Source organism: Ambystoma mexicanum, chromosome 10, assembly GCF_040938575.1.
Source record: "Ambystoma mexicanum isolate Mex_15411 chromosome 10, UKY_AmexF1_1, whole genome shotgun sequence".
In the NCBI taxonomy this organism is placed as follows: domain Eukaryota; kingdom Metazoa; phylum Chordata; class Amphibia; order Caudata; family Ambystomatidae; genus Ambystoma; species Ambystoma mexicanum.
In genome coordinates, this window is record NC_090932.1 from 127721136 (window position 1) to 127745655 (window position 24520).

The 24520-nt window shown below is 42.5% G+C and overlaps 1 protein-coding gene across 2 annotated transcripts in view; it reads left to right on the plus strand.

Annotated features, from left to right (window-relative positions):
* Nucleotides 1–24520, plus strand: part of LOC138491220 (guanylate-binding protein 1-like) — a 292885-nt gene that overhangs the window by 152843 nt on the left and 115522 nt on the right. For both annotated transcript variants that reach the window (XM_069617609.1, XM_069617608.1), the window contains exon 9: nucleotides 13156–13258. In XM_069617609.1, coding sequence (XP_069473710.1) covers nucleotides 13156–13258 — 103 coding nt within the window. The remainder of the gene's footprint in view (nucleotides 1–13155; nucleotides 13259–24520) is intronic.

Sequence of the window (24520 nt, forward strand, 5' to 3'; positions counted from 1 at the left end):
GAAAGGGAACTTGGGGGTCGCGGGTGGAGAGTACGCTGGTAAGCAGTAGGGTGTGGATGAAGAGGAGGTGCAGCAGACTAAGTGGGGCAAAGAGCAGGTGCTAGTAGGAGGGAAAAGGGGCAGGCCAAGCAGTACTGGTGTGGGAGTCAAAAAGTAGAAGGTAAGAAGCAGGTAGGGAGGATCACTGGATGCTAAGCAGGTACAGAAGGTTAGAGCGGACAATAACAACGCCTGGAGTAACCAGCCAGTGGGGGACCGGGGGGGGGAGGAGGCCAGTAGGGGTAAGAAAGGTGCAGTGAGAACTGAGTGAGTCACTGGGAGCTAGGAAAGGTCTAGGAGGTGGGAACGGCAAGGGTGGTGGGGGAATCAGAGAAGAGGGGTCACGGGGAGTTGGGAGATAATGACCACCTCCATTGGTCTAGAAGGCTATTAGCACATAATAGAAGTGGCAATACATGTTCTGGAGCTGTGGTGCTGAAGTAAAGAAAAAGTGTGTTTAATAATGATAATGTAAATAAACAAAGTGAGTTAATTAAATGTGGTTTTGTTTTGCAGTATTTAAATAGCAAGCTTATCTTCATACATTAAGCATTTAAATTGCAAACCTTGTAAGCTGGAGCGGGTTTAACATGAGCATGTGTTAGGGGTCATGTAAAAGTAAATGGTTTCTCGATAAGAAAGTGAACATATTTTCCCATGTTTTCACTTTTAACTTTCTTGGTCGTGTCCTAAATAAGATGTTGCAGTGAAAAAAAAAGTATTCTTAGAGAGGAAGTGTCTTGCCTAGAAATTGTATTGTTTCTTCCCTGTTTGCTTTTGAAGTTAGAATGTTCAGAATGCAGTCAATACCATTAGGTATTGACTGCACTCTGAACATTCTTAGTGGCTGACAGGTCAATAACGATTTCCATGTGCTAATATAGATTAGTTAAATTGATATATTCCTCAAATTAATGTGCCGATATATAAGAATCAGTAAAACTGAGATTTCATGAATGTTCTTGCAATTTACTTGCTATCCACAAATGTTACTAATTAGGTATTAGGTTGATATGTGATAAAAATTGTTTGGATTCAAAATATGCACAATGATAACTACGTAACAAATGAAACTGAAACAAACCTTCAAAAGAAACATGAATGCTTTTCTTACAAGCGCAAACATTTCACACAATTTGATTATTTACTCAAATAAATTGTAGGTCTAATTTTTAATACAGGAATAACAGTGAAACAGAACCCTAATCAATGCGTGATTTTCATGCTTCACTTAGTAGCTAGTATTTGCCAAACAAACATATTGAGGATACTTTTTTAAATATAAATCTGTTAATCTTGTATATTTTTTATTTAGTCTGGTATGCAACCAGTAAATGCATTCAAAAGAAAGTGTTCATCAATTTAGCGGATTATAGCATAGAAGTTTAACAAAGGAAACCATGATTATGAGCAACTACACTATTTATTGCATAAGCAATATAGATGTTGTTACTTAAAGACCTCAAATATTTTTAAGATAAGAGACTTGGTTGGTACTTGTAGGATAATCTTGTGGATTCAGAAGAGTGGATCCATTTGAATGCTGAATTAGCAGAATGAAATGTTAAAACTCAATGTACAGATACCTATAGCCAATTGATTACTCTTGGTAACCAATAGATGATTATCCCTTCAATGAACTAGATTACATTGGTTACCTTGTACTGATCTGTACATTCTGAAAGTAGACCGCTGTCAAATTCTCATTATGCTGGTTCAATTCTTCGGTTCAGCATGCCTTCCAGTATGTTAGAAAACAGTTGCCTGACAAATCTAAATTAAAAAAATAAATAATGGAATACACTAGTAGGTTAACCGCATTTTCCAGGACCTATAAATGGTAGTTCCCAATATGTGGTGCTCCACTCTTCTTTTTTCACTTTCTGTGGTGTGGAATGTGAGAGAAGTCAGACGCTATCTTTACTACAAACAACACATGTTTAGAAGATCGTAATGAAGTCATATATTTTACTGGAATTGTGTTGTTCCAACGTGAGCAGAGATTTTTTGACTGGTATAGTTCCTGCAAATATTGGCAGAGAAAGTTCAATGAGTCTTAAAAACAATAACTTTGATACCATGCTGGCGTTACTAAATGTTATATAAGTAGCTGTTCCCGGCATAACCTACGCCATTCGAGTATATCTTAAAGGTCAATATCAGTCGGTAATTCATAGGGTCACTTCTGTCCGCCTTCTCAAATATCGGAATTACTACTGATCGCTTCCTTGAAGGGGGCGTAGGTCCCTGTGACTTATTAATGGTCATTGAAAAGTCTAAATGTATCAGATGGAATGAGAGGTATGCGCGGTACAAGAACAGTATCTAAGTTCCATCAATCACATGGGCCTCTATGATGTGTCTTTGTAGACGCGTAATTGTCAACCTTGTCCCATTGCAGAGTCCCTGCGATGGCATAAGATTGCGTAGTGGCATAATTACAGCAACTACTTTCAGTTTTAGCTCATGAGGAGGCATTCGTCCTACAGCGTTTCGCTCTTTAGAGACTGAAACATTGAGCCAGTGATTAACTGTTCATTGACACTGGAACCACCATGCCCTATGTGAACAGAAGTGGGGGTGGAAAGAAATAACTTCCGAATGTTTGACATAGTGGAAGGCAAAGGTAACCGCATAGAACTGTGCTCATTCTTTTAGTAGAAATGGTAGCTGTTGTTGAAGTGGGTGCACTTTGCCATTCAGACAGCAGAGGGCAACCTAACACTGAGGAACTGCATCTGTATGATGAAATGATAGCTGTTGTTGAAGTGGGTGCACTTTGCCATTTGGACAACAGAGGGCAACCTAACACTGAGAAATTGCATCAGCTGAATACGTAAACATACCTAAGTGTTGTGTATATAGAGATAGATTATCTACCTATTGTTCGATTCTTTTTGAGTGTTTTGTATTTTGATGTCAATCACAAGATTTAGTCAACTATGTGAACATTATATTTATTTTATTTATTCATTTTACATTTATGAAGCGCACAAAACCCTTGGGCATCACAGCGCTGTTACAACCAATTACACTCAAAGTGGTAGAAAATATATATTGAGAATCTAGGTTTCTTCAATAAGGGTGCAAAATGTGCACTCGACGGTAGCCATTGGCTAGTGATAGTTGTCTCTTGGAGAGTAAGAAATGATGAGCTGTTTGTATGTATAGCATTGAGGTGGTGAGTGACTTTTTTATGGCTGGCTAGTAGCTTGCCACTTGAATTTGTGCCCCCTGCTTCAATTGATTCAGAAGTATTTTGTGATACATGGATATTGCTCATATGCACCCAAATCATTCATACCTAATTCGTATTCATTTATAAATACAAGAAATTGGCGTGCCCTTATTTTTGAAAGCTTTATATCATGTGGGATATAATGTATAGATGTATGTATATATGCAACTGATCTAAACATTTTGTGCCTTGATTCTGATTACATCAAGTCCAATCAAAGGATGAGAATGAGCTCATTACAGTAATAGATGCCAGTTGAGCCCTGATGGGTACAGGGGATATTACAGAATCAATTGGATTTGGAAATATACACATTAGCTTGACAATTGTTTTGCTGGCTTGGCTTTAATCCTTACTGACCATAATCAAAAGGATTTCTCAAGTGTCCTTGAAGAAAATTGCCATCTCTTGACTGTATTGAGACCTTTGGATAATATAAAATGGCTGTAGTAAGTGTATGGGTGTCACTTTACCCAGTGTTCTCAGAAGAGTCTCAGATACCAATTTAAGATTTCAAGACATTTTATTACCCCTTCAATGTGCAAACTGAAGAAAATAGTGTCACAATATTGATAAAGGTCAATAAAGAAAATGTCAGGAATTGTGTGTTTCCGTTAGTGTCAGGATGGTAGAGTCTCCAGGTGTCATGCTGCAGGGCTCTTTGGGTGCTAGGATGCGAAGTGGAAGAAGGCGTTATTCTTTCAACAAAATAGGATTTTGCAACAAAGGGGTTCCGCAAAGCAATAGCCAGTCTCAACAAAGATCTGCAAACAGTTCAAATAAGTCAAGCCAAGTAGGGTGTGTAAAACAAAGTGTTCAAAAAATTCCTTTAGCTCCAACTATAAGATATGGAGGCAGCTGCAAAGGTTTTAACACAAACATGTTCACTATTTGAGGATGATGTTGTATCTCCTTCCTTGTTCAGACTAGTGGGTGTTGCCCTGTCCTCCGGCCCCTAGTTCAGGTGGCAAACCTTTTCCAGCCACGGACCCTCAGCTCTCAGACAGCTAGATGTTTCCAAGGCAGTTGTGTTGAGGAAGTTCTCTAGCGGACCATCAGCTCAGTCGTAGGTTGGCCCCTCTAAGATTTATTACACCATGGTGGGGTTTTGTGGAGAAGTGTGCCCCTACTCTCGACTTTCATCCCCTGCTTCTCACATGGTTTGACCCATGCCCTTGTCTTGCCCTGTCCACTCTTGTGCCATCCTTCCTGTCCCCGGTGTAGTCATGCCATCTTGTTTCTCCACCCACCTTTCGACTCTCCTCAGATTCAATATGATCTTCTTGGACCACCCTCCCTTCTCTGTCTTGGTAGAGAATCCCCCCTTTTGTATCTTCTCTTTGAGGCAGCCTTTCCCCCTACCTCAGCCTTCAACTCTTCTGTGCCTCCCCTGAAGGCATCTGTCTTCCAACTCCCAACTCTCTTCCAACTTCCTGTCGTCCTTTTCCCTCTCCTCACAACAACCCTCTTCTCTTTCAATATGTCTCTCCTCCTCCCAGATGATATCATTGTATCTAGTTTCTCCCCTACTCTCTCCCTTGTATATCTCAGCTCTAGTTCTGCGTTCATCCCCTCTTAATCAATGTCACTGTTCTCCCTCTCTGAGCTGTTACCTTCCTCCTTCTCTTTGCAAAAACTGTGATGTTCCCTTGATATTATCTCCCTCCTGTATTACCATCCTCTCTTCCTCTTTCCAGATGATACCCCTGTCTGTCACAAATGGTATCCCTCTGTTGCTGCTCCAAACAAACCTCTTCTTCTATCCCTGACTAACCCCTCCCGCTTCTGTTCCAACTCAGTATCTTCCTTCCAGACAAGATCTATTATTCTGTTTTAAACTTTCTCACTCGTCAAAAGCATGTAAGCCTTTACTTAAGGATCTTCAGTCTGTGACTTTCTTCCAACTGTAATCTATCTCTAAATAAATTTCACTTTATATCCTTAATTTCCTTACTTTTCTAATTCAACAACCTTCTTTCCAACCAGATCAGATCCCTCCCTCACGTAAGTTTGTCCCTCCTCAAACCTCCATAAGTTCCCTCTAAAGCTCCAACTTTCTGCACGCTTCTCTCACTTCACCCCAAACTAGTAACTGTTGCAAAGGCTCCCCCATTGGACTTCCCTGCTTGGGATCTCCCAGGAACCTCCTGCTTCCTCCTTGCTTCTCTTCCATGGACTGGCCATCTTGGTATAGGCGGACTCTCAGTCCCTGTGCAGGTGGTTTGAGCACATTGATTGCAGGGGCTAGTCTGTTACCTAATTGGGACATGTGCTCACAGTCACACTGTGTAAAGGAGGCAGGCCTAAAGCCATATAGAACATGGTGACCATTTTAGAATCTGTTTTGGCTGTTTCTATGGTAGGGACGGATGCCTTTATGTGGGGAATGGTCCAGAGTTGTTTTTATTATTTTTATCATGGGATTACAATTCATGTACATTTGCAGTGGGTCCTTGGATCAGAATAAGTCAGCAAATCTGGAATTCAGATGCTTGGATCCAGGCAGTTCCACAAAAACCTGCCAAGTAGCATTGCAGGCTTTCTGCATCTCGAAGGACCTTAAGTGGAGACCTGGACATGGGAACTGGGAACTCGCCATAATATTGAGTCAATGGAAAAAAATTCACTTTACCGCCACTGGCACAATTTCAGTTCTCTGTTTCCATTTCCAGGCAGTGGTGGTATATCTTTACGTGGATGATCTTGATGCTGAAATTATTCTTTTGTTCTTACTGCCAAGGATTGGCCAATGGATATTTTAGATCTTTTTGTCTGATGTGCCACGTGTGTTCTACAATTCTTTCTTTGTTGGATCACGAAGCATGTTTTACTACTGTAAGGAAGGCATGGTATCAACAGTAAGACAGACAAAAGTGACCACAGTTCAAGGGTGTTTATTGAACTTCAATTGGGTTTGAAAAACACCTATCTAAACCTAAATCTAAAGATGGGAGCAAGCTACCACCATCAAATAATAATAAAGCAGTCCTAGTGGTGTCTTGTCAAAATAAAAGGGCCTTTACTAATATATCTATTTCCAATCCTTACCTCTAAATACAAATAGTGTGGGAAACAATGTTATGCAAAAGAAAAGTGTTCAAGAAATCATATGTCAGGATATTCAAGCCGTAGGCTTCTCTTTCCCACGTTTTCAGCACGGGACAGGGCGGCACACTCGAGCTTAGCACAGTCTCTGGCTTCTCTAGCACGAGGGTGCAGTTCAAAACTTCAACATCATGGCCTTCTGTGCCAAAGTCTCTTTGCCATTCAAAGTCTCTACTTTCAGAGTGCCCGTTTGCAAAAAATAAAGTTCCTTTGCTTTTTGTATTTCACATATATACAATTTTCTTAGTTGATTTACTATTCACCTTGGATCCCCCTCTGCCGGGCTCAGATCCACTTTAACAAAATGTTCTCAGGATTTTCACGTATCCAATTTCTCAGGCGATTCACTGTTCACCCCGGATCCCTCTATGCCGGGCTCCGATCCACTTTGACACAAAATCTTCAATCAATCTCCCTCCGCTGGGCTCGGACCAATTTTATCTGCTTTACCACAAACTTGCTTTATCCCAAAGCTTTCAAATGATCTCCCTTAGACGGACTCGGACAAACTTTGTCTAATTTACCATAAACTTTCTTTACTGTATCAACATAGAAGACTTTCGATTGTGCGGTGGATTTTGCTTGACCCATCGCAGGACCACTTTGATTCATAATTCTTTGCCACTCTTTCACTTTTGTCAACCCTCAGCTAAATACCTTACAGAGACCTTCGACTGAGCACACACACGGTGCCGAACCACTAGATGAAAGGTCTTGTATCTTGGTTTCAAATTTCAATCACTCATCTGTAGTTCAACTTTACTTGTGTTGGTTATCACACGCGTTTCAAACAACATTCGTACCAGCTCTCGCCATACAATTTTGCTGCTTGCAACCTTGGCTTCAAGACAGACCGGTCTTATATCGGTCTCCCCAACTCGCCGGCTGTGTTGATTTCACTGATGCTGCTTTGTTGTTGGAGCCAAGGACAGTACCACAGCTGCTGGCGATGCTCTCCGCCTTGATTATTGACGGAGGAGGGCCCCGAGTACCTCCAACACACAATGCAGGATTGTTCAGCCTGTATTCCTGGTCTTATGCTTTCCAATTTCGAGGGCTCATGAAAACAATGGTTCTTTGTCGAAAAGGTCCTGGGAACTTCTCTCCTTGCAATCCCCTTCTGTTTCGCCGTCTTTCGCCTCTTGTTTTGTTTTGTTTAGTTTATTTCTTACATAGTGCAGCGTGCCCAGAGGCCTCAGCGCTCTGACAAAAACAGAGAAAACAGAAATATAAAAACATAACATAGAATTACATAAAATAATCAAGCATATGAAAAACATCAGCAAAGGAAAAGGTACCAAGGTGTACATAATCATGGGAAAAATCAGTTCACAATAATTCTTCAGGTTTATGATATTGTACAGGAACAGGGGTAAACTACTTAGTCCACATCAAATAACAATACAATCTGTGTTATAAAGGGAGCACCAATTATCAATCTGTATCCTCCGAAGGACTCTCCGGTCTTGAGTTCTAAGACAATTACGGCCCACTCTTTGAGCCACGGTTAGATTTTATTTTTGAGTGCCTCCCTGCCATCTTGGAACTGCTGTTTGATCATGTACTTTGCCTCTCTCAGAGTGTGCTCTTCTGCTCCACCTTGTATCCGTGAGGGGAAGTGTAATGGAAGTCAGGTGTGTCTGATGGTCAGTAATTGCCTGACCTCGCCTGACCATTGTATTGAGACACGTCAGGTATACGGCTCAGTTTTTATTCTGTTTTCTCTCTCATAGCAGGCTGTCTGTGAGAAAGTGTTTGTGTTGTAAAAGGGGTGTGTTGGAGTTCCTAAATATCCTACTTGGTAGGATCGGGTAAAGGTGTTGCAGGGAAGGGGATACCGGAACTCACTGTTCTAAGTATAGGCAAAATGTGTGCATGAGTTGGGATGTTCGTCACAATTGTAGCTGCAGTGTTTTATAAAACCCTGAAGACGTCGACAAATTCTTGTTGTTAATGGTTCCTAAATAACAGACTTTGTATGCAGTTATCCTTGGTGTACAATTCCAAATCGTAAAAGGCTATTTGGACATAGCGGCATATTGACGTTAGTCAGTTCGAAAACTGACTTTCATTAAGACATTTTGCTTAGTTTTTTAATTGCTGAATAGTATCATCCAAAATAATAAAATATTCTCTCTAAAGTAGGACTGTAGACTAACATGCTCCAAATAGTTCAGTGGAGTTTACTTACATTCATGTCCTACTTGGACATGAATACATTTACCAAGGAGTGTGCATTTTTCTGCACCCATTGCAACAACACAACATTGTCTGTAAATCATATTTTCAAATGTGAAGATCTAATTTTCAAGTGTAAGCCTGAGTATTTTGTTTGGTCATAATAACTAAGTAGATTCATCTGATGTAAAGGGCCTAACAACTTCAAGAGCTAAATCATGTGGAATTGAAGTATAATGAGAAAATATATTTAACATGGCCAAAAGATGATTTAGTTTCCACTCAGTCTTCTGTAAGATATTCAATATATATAATGAGTCCCATATATATATGATTTTGTGTTAGTGCCAAAAGATTCAGTGCTGTGCCTATATACTGGATTGTAGGTTCAACTAAGGATTCTATGCCACTAATTATGGGCCTTTGTGGTGAACATCTCACTGTTTGAAACTGTTTCCCATCAAGAGTTAATAATCCTGCCTTGTTACGAGTCATTGATTTTATTATGAATGTAATTTTGAATCTGTTTGGTGGCATCCATGTTACACATTTCATATTTATGATAGTATGATAAATCTGTGGTACCATAAATAAATCAAAATCATTTTCTTTTGTGAATTGATTTGTGTGACAAAGTCTATGGCCTGGCACTTGAGATAAACTGCGGTGTAGCCATGGGGACCAGGATGCACCACCTGCTTCATGATACTGGGCACAGGGGCAGTGTGGGGAAGACCAAGTCAGTTGGCATGGGCTTGTCAAAGGGAACAAGAATATGTCCCTCTCCCTTTAAGGGTAACCACCAGCGTTAACAGAGCCTTTGAAACACCAGCACTCTTGCAGTGACATTTTACCCACACATTCCCCAAACAGATTTGGCAGTACCCTCTCTTTACAAGGTATGTTCTAGTAGAACAGCCGACTGACAAATCCTCATTTATGGTAGGATTGCAAAAACAATAGTCAGGAAAATATATGGTCATTGAAAGAAATACTGACTGCCACACACAAATGGCACATGCGTCTTCCAAGATTGACAGTCTGTTACACTCCGATTGTACTACTTTGAAATGCCACCATCAGAAAGGGACAAACAGCACCAATGAGTTATCCTGGATGTTTTATGTCAGCATTTTGGGACTAAAAGAAAGACCATTGATCTTTATATTTGACAAATATATCTGTGATAAAAGGGTTGTATGTGTGATTCACTCAGAACATAATTCAGAACAGGTTTGGTGCTCATTTTAATTTTCACAATTATAAACTTGAACAACAGACAAACTAATTTGGGCACCCTCAGGATTTGTATTCGAGGATAAAATGGCTGTGAACTTCTGTTGTCCTGCTTCTCTTTTCCAGAGGTAATAGGATGGCATGTCTCCCTTATGAGTAAAGCTTTGCTGGGTTTGGGATCCTCACACATTTTAGAACAGTAGTGGCTGGCTCTCAGGGTAAGAATGGCAGTGCCCATACCCATCTCTCTATGCTCAGGCATCCATAGAGAATTGCATGTATCTATGTATATATATAATTCTAGTTTTAACATCAGGTGTAATGGATTCAGCATGTATGACAGAAGAACTATGGCCAATGATAACTCAGTAATCAGACATAATGGGATTAAAAAAACTTTAAAAGAAACAACAATGCTACACACACAAGCGTAGTCTTTTGATATGTCTTAATGATTTACTGAAATAAGTTTTAGGTCTAATGTTGAATACAGAAGTAATCTTGTTAGAGAACCTGAATTATTTTGATTCATGACTTAATAGCTAGAATTGGTTAAAACAAAAATAACACATTGAGATAGATTCAAGATTGCATTGATATCAACCTTACAGATGCACATCCTTTGCACACCTTGAAAACTAGAATAAATATATGCAAATGCTTTACAGTAGCAATGCAGCGGCAAAGTTTCAACTGCACGGGAGGCATAGTATCACAAGTATGACACTGACACAATATATTCAATTTAATAACCTTTATTCAATTCGAAGGGTTTGGAAAAACTACTTTGCCCTATAGCTAAAATGGGAGTAGTCTCTGCCATCAAAATAATAACAAAAACAGTCCTAGTCAGTCTCTGTCAAATCAAAGATGGCCTATACTAACAAAACCTAATGCCTGCCCTATCTCTTATACAAAAAGTGTGTAAAGGGGAATATGTATGCAAAGGAAAATCAGTGTCATATCATAAAGAATCAATGTGACTGACTCAGCTCTCCTTCCCACATTGGACAGCACAGAGTAAGGCGGTCTCTGTAAACAGGACAATACACACTGGCTCAGGTTCTCAAAACAAAGGCACTTCCAAAAACGTGGATCGAGGCCCACTTGGCCTTTCACGTTATATCATTTCTTCTAACTTTCACCAGTTCTTTCACCATTCAACAAAAAGGTTCGCAGTTCAGCAGAAAGTTCACATAGGTCTCCCACGATCGGGCTCAGACCTTTCGATTCACAACACTTGCAGGGGTTCCCGTCCACAAGCGTAATTCACATTCTTTTATGGGTTCCCTTCCCCTAACTTATCACACTTTCAATCTCCCTCGTTCGGGCTCGAACCTTTTCCTGATTCGTACCACTTGCAGGGATTCCCTTCTCCAAGCTCAATTCACATTCTTTAAGGGTTCCCTTCCCCTAATTTATCACACTTTTTCTGATGTCAAAGACTTTAGAATGTGCAAGGCTTTTGCTGTAGACCACCGAAGGACCACTTTGATATTCCCTTTTGATCAGACTCTTGTATGTTTTCCCCACTGGTACTTGGTCTGGGTAGTTCAGTGTCATAAGCACAAAAGTTCAACCTTCTCTTTATCACTTCCCATTTTGTCAGGATTACTCTTAATCACTACGCATTTCAGAGTTCATTCACCTTGTCACTTTGTAACAAACAATTCACCTTTCGCTGAGACTTTCAAATGGGCTACCTCCTTTTGCCAGACCACTCTGCTAATCTGTAATTCAGGTCTTTCACAGTTTATCAGCAATTAAAAATTCACAGGCCTGCATTCCTTCTCGTCTCGGTCACACGCGTGCAGCCTTCAATCAGAGATATATTGTTGCACTTTTAATCTCTTCTAAACACACATTGGCCTTTCATGTCGCTCGCCAACGCACTGGCTGTGTGCATGCCTTTCTTGTCTTTTCTGTTTCAGTTTGCGAGTGAAGGTTAATACCACAGGCTTGGCCTCCCTCCCCAACTCTGTAGTTCACCCGGGAGGGTCACTGGCGCTTCCGAAACACAATACAGTCTTCATGTCTGGGATTTGGCCTTCTCCAAGTATCTTCCATGGTTCTTGGGTGGCAACAACCTCTTGCCGTGATTCTCCTGGGTCTCACTGCCCTTTGCTCTTTCCTCTGCCAGTCGCTCTGCTCCAGTAGGTGCGCCTTCTCCCCGCAGGTTCTGCTCCTTCTCGTGTTCGACCTTGCTTAGAGTATGACTCCATGTTCCACCTTTCATCCGTGTGGGGAGAGCTAATGTATGTCCGATGTATGTAGTTAAAGTCAAGTGCCTGAGTTCCCCTGACCTGATTAGTGGGACATGTCCAATGTAATGTGTAAGGGTTAGCCTCTTTACTCTCAGTCGCCCTCTTCCTCTGCCCAGTGTTTGCATGGAAAACGGGGGGTTGGGACATTGTAGGATCCTATACAATAGGATGGGTCATGGGTAAGGGAAATAGGGGAATACTGCATCTCACCATTGGCTGTCTCACCCCCACTCCCCGAAGACCCCTCGCCCAGGTGATCCTCCCGCACTGGTCCACCCCCAGGGTATGAATCCAAAGGTGATATCTGTGCCCTGGCCACTTGAGAGAGAGATCCCCGGGGACTAGAAGGCGAGACATCCTTTGGTTTCTCACACAACTGAAACAACAACCCCAGCGATTACTGCAAAAAAACATTCCGCTTTAGCCAAATAAATGACTGGACAGGTATAGGCAGCTCGAGATAGAAGGAATGCCCCGATTGCATGAATGTGAATATGTTAAAGATTGGTAATGTGCCCAGAGTTAACATCTTGAAGAAAACACTTAATTTATGAGGAGTGGACTCAGAACCTGCAAGTAAGCCATTCTATGGTGCTACAATGTTAATAATGCAGTGTGTGGGCATAATCCAATATTCATCGAAACGGCTTACCTAAAGCTGGTTTGCTATGAAGCTGTTAAATCTTTGATGCCTGTATTAGTCTACTCTCAGGTTCCTTGTGAGGACTTGCAATACAACGATTACTTTAAAGGATATGTTTTTTTGCAATGTACCTTATATGGTCAAACATTTTTGGGACTTGATTTTGTTTTAACTACATGGTTTCAATAAAGTTAAAGAATAACAAAAAAGGTAGTATGTCTGATAGTGGTTCACAAATTCGTGGTGCAGGCTACGCAGAGCTTTGGCCAAACTTTGAGAAGCATTGGCCAGCATTGCGTGGAGGGGTACCTGTACATTCATAAATTAAGAGAGATTATGATTCCTAGAGCTTCTTTAAGGTAACTTAAGCCTCCCCATCTAATAATGCGTGGTGATGCACTCTCTACACTGCACTCGTCTATCATGACATAAATGTTATGTTCTTTCCCTAGGCAGAAGAAGCTCTTCAGGAGTTTATACAGACACAGCAATCTACAGGGATGTCCATTCTTCAGATGGATCAGAACTTGTCCCAGAAAGAGAAGGAAATTGCTGGTAGGAAGTGGCTACATTTAAATGATGGATGTGCTGTGATAACTACTATGATGTGCTGTGATAACTACTGTGCAAACCTAAAGCATTTCTTTGTATTTAAATGCTAGCGTACGCTGTACAAAACCAACTGCGAGAATTGAGGCAGAAGCAAATGGAATATATTCACCAACAATTTGAATATTTTAGGATAATGTGTTAGCCCAGTTAACCACAGAGCCCACACATAACCACTCTAACCCCAAAAAGCTTTTTAACATGATAGCCCATGTGAGTCAGGTAGTGTAGGTTGAAAGAAATATCCATATACATATCTGTGGCATTAATGTGTGCCCCTTCTTCTTTATATATAGCAATGTTTTAGTCAGGATAGTTTTACCACAGTTCATCAAACATATTGGTGGTGTTGCCTGTTTCTTTCAACCAGAACCTTTTCACCACAATGGATTACTTCAATATCTTCTTCCTGGTTCACTAACCTGCCAGGACTACCACTAACAATCCCTTTCCTGGTGTACTCTCCTGCCAGGTAGATCTCCTAAAACTACTATAAGTACTCTGTGTTGTGGTTTACTTCAAAACATCAGTAAAGTCTTTTAACTTTCACCAACAATAAGATTCACAACTTCTTTCGTAAGGATGCAACACCCATTGATGCTGTTTGTTCCACTGCACAATAGCCCACATGTACTGCAGGTCCCTCTCCCCTTTACACTCTTCACAAGGAGGGCCACTTTCGTGCCATTTTTCAGTTTTCACTATCACTCCAGGGAACTGTTGATAATGTCTTTTATTCAAGTTTCTCTCTCCAACAAAACTGTCTTCCCCTTTATTCCAATTACCGTTTTTTGGCTTAGGCAATGCTGGTTTGTATCCATTTTATAGATTGCCCCCTCTGTACTTTGGCAATGTTGGTTACAGTTCTGATTTGATATTAAAGGAACAGATGGTGTCCGAAATATCGGGCATTCCCATCCCCTGCACACCCTTTCGCTGGAAAGAACAGCTGAAAGTAATTCAAATACATGTAGATTTATACATTCAAACACAAAGTACATGATAGAAATCTTGGAAATAAATGTAAACAATGATGGTAGTGAGAAGGTTCTTCCTTTAGATTCAAATTAAAGCTGCACAACACGTTTTGGGAAAACACTCCCTTCATCAGATGCAAGTCAAATATCTATAATACAATAAAATATAATAACACTGTAAGCACATTCAAGGGTTGTTATCTAGATCTATCTTATAGATTGCCCCCTCTGTACTTTGGCAATGCTGGTTACAGTTCTGATTTGATATTTCCCTTGCTTTGCTTTGCTTTGCCAATGGTGGTTATACTGGGGTTTTAATATTGCCCCATTGTTCTTGGGCAATCACAGCCTTTCTCAAACTCAAATAGTGTTCTTCTTTTATTTGGGTATTGATAGTTAAATGCTTTCTCCTTTCGTTTGATTTTCATATAATCGTTAGGCCAAAAACACTTATTTTCATTAGTTTGGTGTTTAAAGGAATTGCAAACGGTTAGTGGTTTACAATTGAGTGCCCCGGTGTCACTTGTCAGTGGATTACTCACCGTGTTTTCCCTGCATGTCTGTGTCTCTCGCTTCCACTGTCGCTTCTGCTTTTCTCTTCGGTTTATGAGCTTCTGAGAGCTCCGGTCCTGTGACTCGCCGCCTTCCCGAGCAGGAGTCCTTGTTACTCCTCTCGTGTCCTGATGCTCGCCAACCTAAAAAAAGGTGGGGCCCGAACTAGTGTCTCCCTCTACCGGGATAAAAATCTAGAAGAAAGATCACCTGTGTGAGACACATGTGTTTATCGTGACTCCAACCAACATCTATCATCATCTCTCTAGCTCAGTCATACTCTATGCAGAACATATTCTACCTGCAGGTACATTTCTGTGCTCAATGGTTTAATGTGCAAAAAATGTATGTTTTTATTATGTACAATGTTTTAAAAAACTCAATAGCACCAAATAACAGTCTCCAGTCCACTCTCGGTGGACTATTTATCACGGAAATGAGTTATGGGGTTAGTAAAAGTGACTCATAAAAGCTCAAAACAGAGATATTACACTCATGACTAACAGTACTTCTAACAATTAATTCACTTTTCTTATTACACAGACATCGGTCTGGACTTGTCGCCTAAATGCCTTTCCTCTGGCCATGTACACTATTCACACTCTACTTCAGTGTTTTCTTCGGGGCAAAAGACATCAGCAACCACATAACAGCCTATACTAACAATCAGTTGTCATGTGTTCTGCCTCACACCTGCATATATTTCCTATAATGCACTGTGTATTCTACAAATATTTCAGTTGTAGTTTTACTTAACTTACACTGTTTGTAAACCATACCTCTAGATTAGGGTTTTAAAGCTTTAACTGGTTGTTTTGTGTTTTCACAGTTTAAATCAAAGGAAAGATTATATACCTCAGAAGGGAGAGCATTGATGCTCTGATTATTACACTGACTTTGATGGCTTTCATTATCAACATTTTGGGTAACTTTAGAAAAGGACGTCTAACTCTGACAACAAGCCATTAGGTATTCTGGCATCATGGCAATCTCATTCTTCAAAGGTGATGAGCACTGCGTCTCTCCTAGCAGACCCGTCCTGTTCCCTTGGGGGCCTTCCCCTCCCAGGTGATCCACCCGGCTAATACCACCCCCAGGTTTTGCATCAGGAAGCAACTGCCTTCCCCTGGCCACCTGGGAGGAGACTTTATTCAATATTCACTCAGAACGCTGCAGGGCGGGCCATGAAAGAAAGGAGCATGCGGGTGAAGAAGACTCATTGACAGAGCGATGGAGGAGCGCGCTGCTATGTCCAGTGCCACCAGCCTGTCCCTGGGCCTCTTACTTGCATAGGACCTATCTTTTTTTTTTCAACAGATCTTTTTATTTGATTTTGTCAATAAACAGGCATCTCAAGAGCATCAATTCGATCATCGAAACACAAATGCAGAGATAAAACAAAAACAAACCAAATACAAAACCGAGTGGGGACAGAGGGGACAGGGACCAGGGGGCCAGTCTGGGAGGGGATCCTTATTTGGACCGTCGATGTCCACAAAGGGTCCGGACCAATCAGCGCCGGGGGCTGGTGTGCTTCGGAATGTGTACGTTGAACACCATTACTTCTGTCTCAGTGTCACTAGCCTGGGGTGTTTTCAATAGGGGTCTCCGACCAGAGTTCAGGCTTCACTAATCATATTTGGTCAGCCAGCGGAGGGACAGTGGTTTCCTCACCACTCCTGGAAACTGCTGTGCGTAGTCCAAAAATGGGTGCCCAGGTGTCGAAGAACTTGCTCCTGTTTCCCAGGCGGAAGGCAGTTATTTCTTTCGCCACTGCAATGTCCCAACATTTGGACCACCACATACTGACGCATGGTACCTATCTTACATATCACTATAAATTACTAGTATCTTGGTTAGTTGGCCGATCATCTTTGGGTGAATGCATGCATGCACCCGACCCAACTCCACCACGATGCAAGGCGACACCCCACTGCTGACGTTCTTCCAAATTCCTAGCAAGCCTACCATACCGTGAAATGAGTGGCTCCCATTACTTGACAAATACATTGACTCTCTAGGAGGTACAGCCTTTGCCCCCACGCCAAGTTCTGAATGCCCTAAGAGTGAATGGTCAACGCAAATTCACATGCCTGAAAAGAGGTCCATCCTGTGGGTGCACTTAATGACGATATTGGGTACTTGCAGGCTTGAAAGATCTTGAAAAGTGCTTTGTCAACAAGGAGAACACAGGGCTACACAAAATCAAAATATTCAGTTTAATTTGCATCTGCAGGCAACACATGAACAAATGGATAATTATGTAATCAAACTGAGGCAATTGGCATTCATTTGCAATTATGAGGAGAAGGTTGATGACACGGTCAGAGACATTTACTAATATACACCAACAACAAGACAATTCAGGAAACTCCATACAGGAAAAGGAAATCTCCATGTATTAAGTCCTGTAGGTTTCCAGGTCTTTGGAAGGGTCTTTCGCAAGAAGATAAAATGCCTGAAATACAAGCCTTATCCCTCAGAAAAGCACACAAGTCAGAGGGGGAAACAGCCACCTATTGCAGAGAATGGGATGCCACTTTGAGCAGATTAGCACAGGGTCAACACAGGCTACAGAGCCATTTGTGTGACAATTGGACCTACCTAGCCAATGACTGCCTGCGTCCAACAAGAAATAGAGTCTGCAGCATGTAGCAAAATGGGCCACTTTGCAGAGGTGTGCTGCCAAAGGACAAAGGTTATAGTACGCATTGCAAGTAACTCCCAAGTGGCTCAGAAGAAGATGCCACCACTATATTGGTAGTAGAATTCGTGGACCTCAAGATATCAAAGCCACATCGCACTTGATAGATGAGAACTCAGTGGCCCTCATGTCAGACTGGGATTCTAATTTAACAATCATTCCATTCAGAACTTAACCGAAGAGGATAAACAGAGAAAGATTCAAGGGCAAGAAAGTCAATGTTAATCCCCCTGCATATTGTGGTCATCTTCTTGATTTACTGGGATATCACAAATGCTTCATAGATTTCAAGGGACACATAGCAACCACCAAAGTGTTCTTCTCCAATCATTGACCAGCAGTCCTGGGCTGGCATGACCAAGCCAAATTCCACAACATACTCAATCCATACAGCCTAAATTAAGTTCTATGTGTGTACTCACCAGAAGATTGGAAGGACATAGTCGGCAAACGTAAAGACCTATTAGGAGGGACACTTGGCTGTGTAAAAAAGAATATATATGTTCACAACATAACATTGCACCCAAGGACAGTTTCGATCAAGCACAGAGTTTGCCCAGTTCCTGATACAGCCGAAGAAGCATTCATGGTACTTTTACTGAATTTACAAGATAACAATGCTATTTAATCCATCAAAGCCTCTGAATGTTTAAATTCGGTGATCCTCCTAAAGAAGCCCCAGTATAACAAGCTATGTTTGTGTGTGTGTACATATACAGTTTGAACCAGGAAGTCATCCCGGAAAATCACCACTACCCAGTATATCCGAGTTGGTGATGATATTGAGAGAAGCAAGTATATTTTACAAACTGGATATGTAAGATGCTTACAACCAAATACACTTTCACAAAGAGTCCAAATCCCTTACTTCATCATGTCTTTTGGTACATACCGGTAGACCCACATGCCACTTGGTGTTTCATCCGCTGTCTCTATATTCCAGCAAATGAGGAACTCCATGCTTAGAGATGTGAATAATGTGGACTATTTCCATGACGTTAGCCTCATTTAGGGAAAGACTGGTTCAGACCACAACAAGACCATATAGACTTCTCTTTACAAAGACTGCACTCCACAGGGATTCACTTATACAAGTACATGTGTGTCTTTCAGTTGAGTACCAGGGTTATGCTCTATGGGCAGATGGAAAAAGCCCAAACTGAACTTACTGAAAACCATAGTCTGAGCTCCTGCGTCACCCACTAATGAATCATTTAGCGTAGTACTCTGCCAAGCCAAAATACGGTTTAAGTGTATACCGTCTTTAAGGGTGTGGAAGGAGGAAACTGACACACAGATGGTACTCTGGTTGTTAGAGACCTTTATTTAATGAAAAATAAAGAGGATACCTATTTCTCCCTAACTCTAAGAGGGGTTTCCCTGCCTCAACTAAGGACTCAACTTCTGTCAGAATGTCCAAGTAAATAAAGAGTCCACCGTTGTTTGTCAAAAATGCCTTTTTCTATCCCTCATACTTGTAACTAAACTAAAGGGTAGTGGATCTTCTTGGTCCAGACAAATGACTCCCTTCTTCTGGACGACGGATCAGAATTCCAATTGGCAGGTAGGAACTTTGCTTGAGAGAATGACTCATTCCCCAGGTCTCAGTTCGAATATATAAAACAAATTTCCATTTTATGGTGTTGTAAAGTTAAATTAAAAAGGGTAAACTTCCAACTCAAACATCATTCCTTATCACCAATAATTTACTTCACTATTGGGTTACTGGAGAATGCCTCCCTTCTCCAGGTGTCTTGTTTTCAGTATTTCCACAGTGCCAGGGGAATTACTCCCTTACCTGGGCTTTCCTTGGCTTTGCTTCATGGTCTACAACACTTGGCTTCATTCCCCTGATCTCTCTTGGCTTACAGTTTCACCGTAGTAGGGGGAATGTCTCCCTTCACCAGGCCCTTCTCAGGCTCTTTACCACAGTTCACAAAGGTTGGGGGAATGACTCCCTTCCCCAGGCCCTTCTCAGACTCTTTATCACCAGGGGGAATGCTTCTCTCCCCCTGATCTTACTTTCACCTTGTTTTACTAGTTTTTAGGTGTGGGTCCCAAACACGTAGGATTCTACGGCTTTCCTTTGGCAGACCTGGTTCACTTCCTGCCAGGAACTGCACCGCAGAATAGGATTCGTGATGCTCTTTTCATCTGGGTGTGGGTCCCAAGCCCGTACCTCTCTCTCTGATTGTTTTGGCCGGCCTGGCTCACTCCTCTGCCAGGTACTGTGCCGACAAAGAGGATTTGTGATGCTCTTCTCAACTGGGTGCGGGTCCCAGCCCCGTACTTCTCTCTGATAGTTCTGGCCGGCCTGGCTCACACCTCTGCCAGGTACTGTGCTGAATAAGATGTCTTTGGAGGCAATTTGTTATTGGATGCGGGTTCCAGACCCGTCCTTTATGGCTTTCCTGCCCTTTGGATCTACCACCAACCATCCTGGCCACTTAGAGCTCTTTCAGGTGCTTGCCGGCAACCTCTGGTTGTCTGTGGGCTTCTCTTCCCAGTTCGGGTGTCTGACGTCTCTCCAGGGGCTGCAGTGGCTCTGCAGTGTTCCCCTGCTCCCAGGCTGTGCGTTTCGACCTAGCCACATGCTCCAGCTCTCCCATTCCGCTGGCTGCCCTAGTCTCTTCCTTCCTCATTGGTCTGACCACGGCGGATCTGTGTAGGACGCCTCTGCCGGCGGGCAAGCATCCCTGCCTCTGCACTCTTGGCATCTGTGTTCCTCCAGCCGGTTTCGAATCTCCCGGTTCCTCCAAGGAGGGTATGACCTTGTCTTGAGTCCTACTTCCCTTATTATGTTCCATTGGCTCTCACCTTGCTTACATGGACTAGAGTGCTTACTTGGGTTCTGCAGGGTGCTCTTCATTGCTCTGCACCTCTTCTTCGTCTCAGTACTGAACTTGAGGTCTTCCACTTGGTCAATCGGTTTCTCCTCCGTCCCAGTACTTAAAGGATACACGTCCCTTGAGGAGTTCACACTTCTTCATCCCAGTATTTCCTATACTGTTGGCATAAACATATAGGAGCACTAGGGGAAGTATTGGTGAGAGGGGATAGGAAGGGGTGTGATGGTTAGGTGGGTTATGGGGATACCATGTTCTCCCCAGGTTGTCACTAATCCCACAGAGGATTTCACCCCCCATGAGATCCACCCGCTTAGAACCACCTCAGGGGGACTATCAGGTAGCTGCCTCACCTCCCTGGCCTCATGGGAACGGGCTCCCCTTGAGGGAGAAGTGACAACATCCAAGGATTGGTCACACTACCTTCTCAGACAAAACAGAACCCCTCCATTCCCGACTCAAGAAAGGTTCAGAATATTCATGGAACGATATTCACCAAGCAGGATTTGATAGTTTAAAACAGCACATCCTGAATACGCCATGTATTCGGCCATTTGATCCCAGTTAGCAAACTTGGATCATGGTGGATGCACATAGTCAAAGATATCCTGTTTGGTAAGCCATATATAGGAGATGGACACAAAGACATGATTCTAACAGACCTTTATTAGAAAACATAAAGAATAATATCTTCTCCCTATCGCTAATGTGAAATTCCGTATGCTACAAAACAATAAAAAGGGTGCTCGTCAGGATGTCCAAACAAGTAAAGTCCTTGGCTTAAAACCTAAACTGACCCATCACTAACATACTCTATTTCTCATGGACAGCTCACCGTGAGCGAAAAAAGACTAACACCAGAACCGTTTACATGACATGTCCCAAAACAATGGTCAGGCGATTACTGATCATTTCACATATCTGACTTCCATCACACTTCCCCACACAATAAAAGGCGCAGCATGAAAGCACACTCTGAGCCAGGCAAAGCACACAAGGAAGCAGCAGTTCTAAGATTGCAGTTTAATATGAGGAGGAAGGCGGCAAGACCAGAGAGGGTTGTGAGGAGGGAAGTGCCCTTGACCTTTTTTAGTGCGTTACTTTCATGAGCCTTGGAAAATAAGAAACATAAGACCTGGAATTAAAGCTGAAGAAACCTGCATTGTGTGTCAGGGGTACTCTGGGCTCTCCTGCGTCGATTACCAAGGCAGGGAGGAGTGTTTGCTGCCGTGGTACTGTCGTTGGCTCCTATAACAAAGCAGTGCCAGTAAAGTCAGCACCTCCAGTGAGTCGGGGAGACTGATACCAGACCGGTCTGTGTTAGAACCAAGGTTGCAAGCAGCAACATTGTATAACAAAATCTGAAGAGCACAGTGTGTGAAGCGAATGTTACGAGTGGCGTAAATATAATTGAAAAACAGAGTGACTGAACTTTTGAAACCAAAAAAGATACCGTAAACAGAGTGGTCCTGCGCCAAGTCGGTGCTCATTCGAAGGTCTCTGTTAGGTTTCAAACTGGTTGGCAATTGTGAAAAGGAATTGGGAGATCAAAGTGGTCCTGCAACGGGTCAAGCTAAACCCTGTGCAAATTTGAGAGTCTTCGATAGTGAATGCGAACTGAAATTGGTCCAAACCCGGCTGAGGGAGACTAATTGAGTAAGAGGAAGGATTTGAGCCTGGCTGAGGGGGATCTGGGGTGAACCGTGAGTCACCCGAGAAAGAATATTCTCTGAACATTGTAAAGAGGGATCAGAGCCTGGAAGAGGGGGATCCAAAGATGAAGACCATTGTAAGAAAAGGGATCTGAGCCTGGCTGAGGGAGATCCAGGGTGAAGAGTGAATTGCCTGAATAGAGTACTTGTGAGAGGAAAATAACTTTTCGTTTGTTTCGTACATCAGGCCCTCTGAATCAAGAGACTTTGATAAGTAAAGAGACTTGGGCACAGAAGGCCCTGATGCTGGTAATTGAACTGTGTCTTCATGCAGAAGAAGCCAGAGAGTGTGCTACGCTGGAGTGAATCACCTTGGCCCGTGCTGAAAACGCGGGCAAGGGAGGCCAACGGCCTGAACATCCTGACATATCATTTTGTGACACTTCTTTCTTTTCATAACATTATTCCCTATACTATTTGTATTTAGAAGTAAGGGCTGGCAATAGGTTTTTTAGTATAGGCCCTTTTATTTTGACAAGACACCACTAGAACTGCGTTATTATTATTTGATGGTCATATCTTGCTCCCATCTGTAGATTTAGGATTGGATAGGCATTTATCATACCTTTTTGAAGTTCAATAAACACCCTTGAACTGTGGTCAGTTGTGTCTGTCTTGCTGTTGATACCATGCCTTCCTTACACCCTGTCTTGACTTTGATCCCACTTTCCAACTCTTATCTTCCTCTCCATCTCTCTCTGTCTCCATCCCTTGCCATGCCGTTCTCCATCCTCCATCCATGCCGTTGTTTGTTTCTGGCATCTTGAGATAGCAGGGTCTGCCCCCGGCGTAACGTCAGTTCCATTGACAACAGCTGGTCGAGCGTTTTCCCCGCTTGGCTGTAGCGTACTTTGGTTCTTCCTCGTCCCTGTACTTCTCACGTTAAGATTGTCTGACCCAGTACAGTAACACATGGTTTCCTATATAGCTCTAGGAAAAAGAGGTTTAGGCGACGTCACTACCTTATGGGGCCGGGAGTTAATGGCGCTGTGCCCCGACTCGCGTCCTTGTCCTCAGGAGGGGAGGTCCTCTCCATGAGGTGCTCCTGTATATTACTACCCCTAAGGGGACTATTGGTTAGCGGCCACACCTCCCTAGCCTCATGGAAAGGGTCTGCCCCAAGGGGAAAAGTGACGTTATCTGAAGGATCGTCACACATTACTGAGACCATATAAACAAGTGTTAGGATTTATTTTGTGCTTCTTTCCTCCTTTGTACATCTATGGGACACCCTTTCTTTTTGCTTGTTTTGAACCATGTCCTGACTTTTTGGAGGTAAGTAAAGCCTTCTGCTTTACTTCATGTGCCTGTTTACTCATTCAATACTGAGAGGATGTAGGAGGGATTCTTAAAAATTGGCACAAATGAAAGGAGCGCAGAGAATACAGTCTTTTCATTTGCGCTCATTGCTCAAATGCTCAGGTCACTTTGTTCTCAAAGGTAACCTGAGCGCTTCAGGAGGGGCTGGACAGTGGTGCAAAGATGCACTGTCCAGCCCCCATTGCACACATTAATGTAGGGAGCGTGAAGGTTTGCGAATCTGGCCCTGTGTTTCTCTTTGTGAATTTTTTGTATTGTTACAATTGCGCACATCACCTTACAATGAAGTGCAGTTAGGATACTCAGACCCCTGGTCGAGGATTTGTGCCTTCTGAGCCTTTGGAAGTGTCCCTGGACCAACCAGTGGACTAACCAACTCACTCATGGGCTTCCACCTGCAGCCATCGCCACTCTGTGTGCATCCTTGGAACTTGGAGGATCTTCAACTTGTTTAACAGAAGGCCTGCTTCTGCATTTACAGCCTTCCTGGATGAACAGAAGCTGTGCTGTGCCTGTTTGTTCGTCCACTGAAGATTGCCTGTGGCAGCCTGACCATGGTGACTACCGTTGCAACAATCCTTCTTCGATCCCTAGAGGTGCCCTCAGGTGGTATGCTCAGAGAAGTCTTCACTTTTCTTCATTTGGGTGTGTTAGGAATGATTTCTCTTTAGGCAACTTTTCCTCCATGTTCTATGCACCCCTCCAAACATTTTGCTTTTGTTTTTTATCTTGTCCTGCCTTCAGCTTCACTCCCCTGGACTTTTGCTCATTTTGTCATGGGGAAATGCGTCAATCCTTCAGACTATCAGTAATGGGAAACTATGTTTACCTTTTGTCTTTTTACCTTTTTGGTAATTTATTTTGACAGTGCACACAGCATCTTACAATGCAATGCAGTGGGGATACTTTTGTATCACCCTAGTCTTTTACACTTGGGATTTTTGGTTACTTTTAGATGTGCCTAATGACAAGTTGGTGGCAGCAGATACATTTGTACAATTTTTGCATTATTTTTAGTGTGCACATTTGCCTTTACCATGTATGGATACTAAATGTGGCTAGTGCCCTAAAATGGCCGTGCCACGAGATTTTTCGTT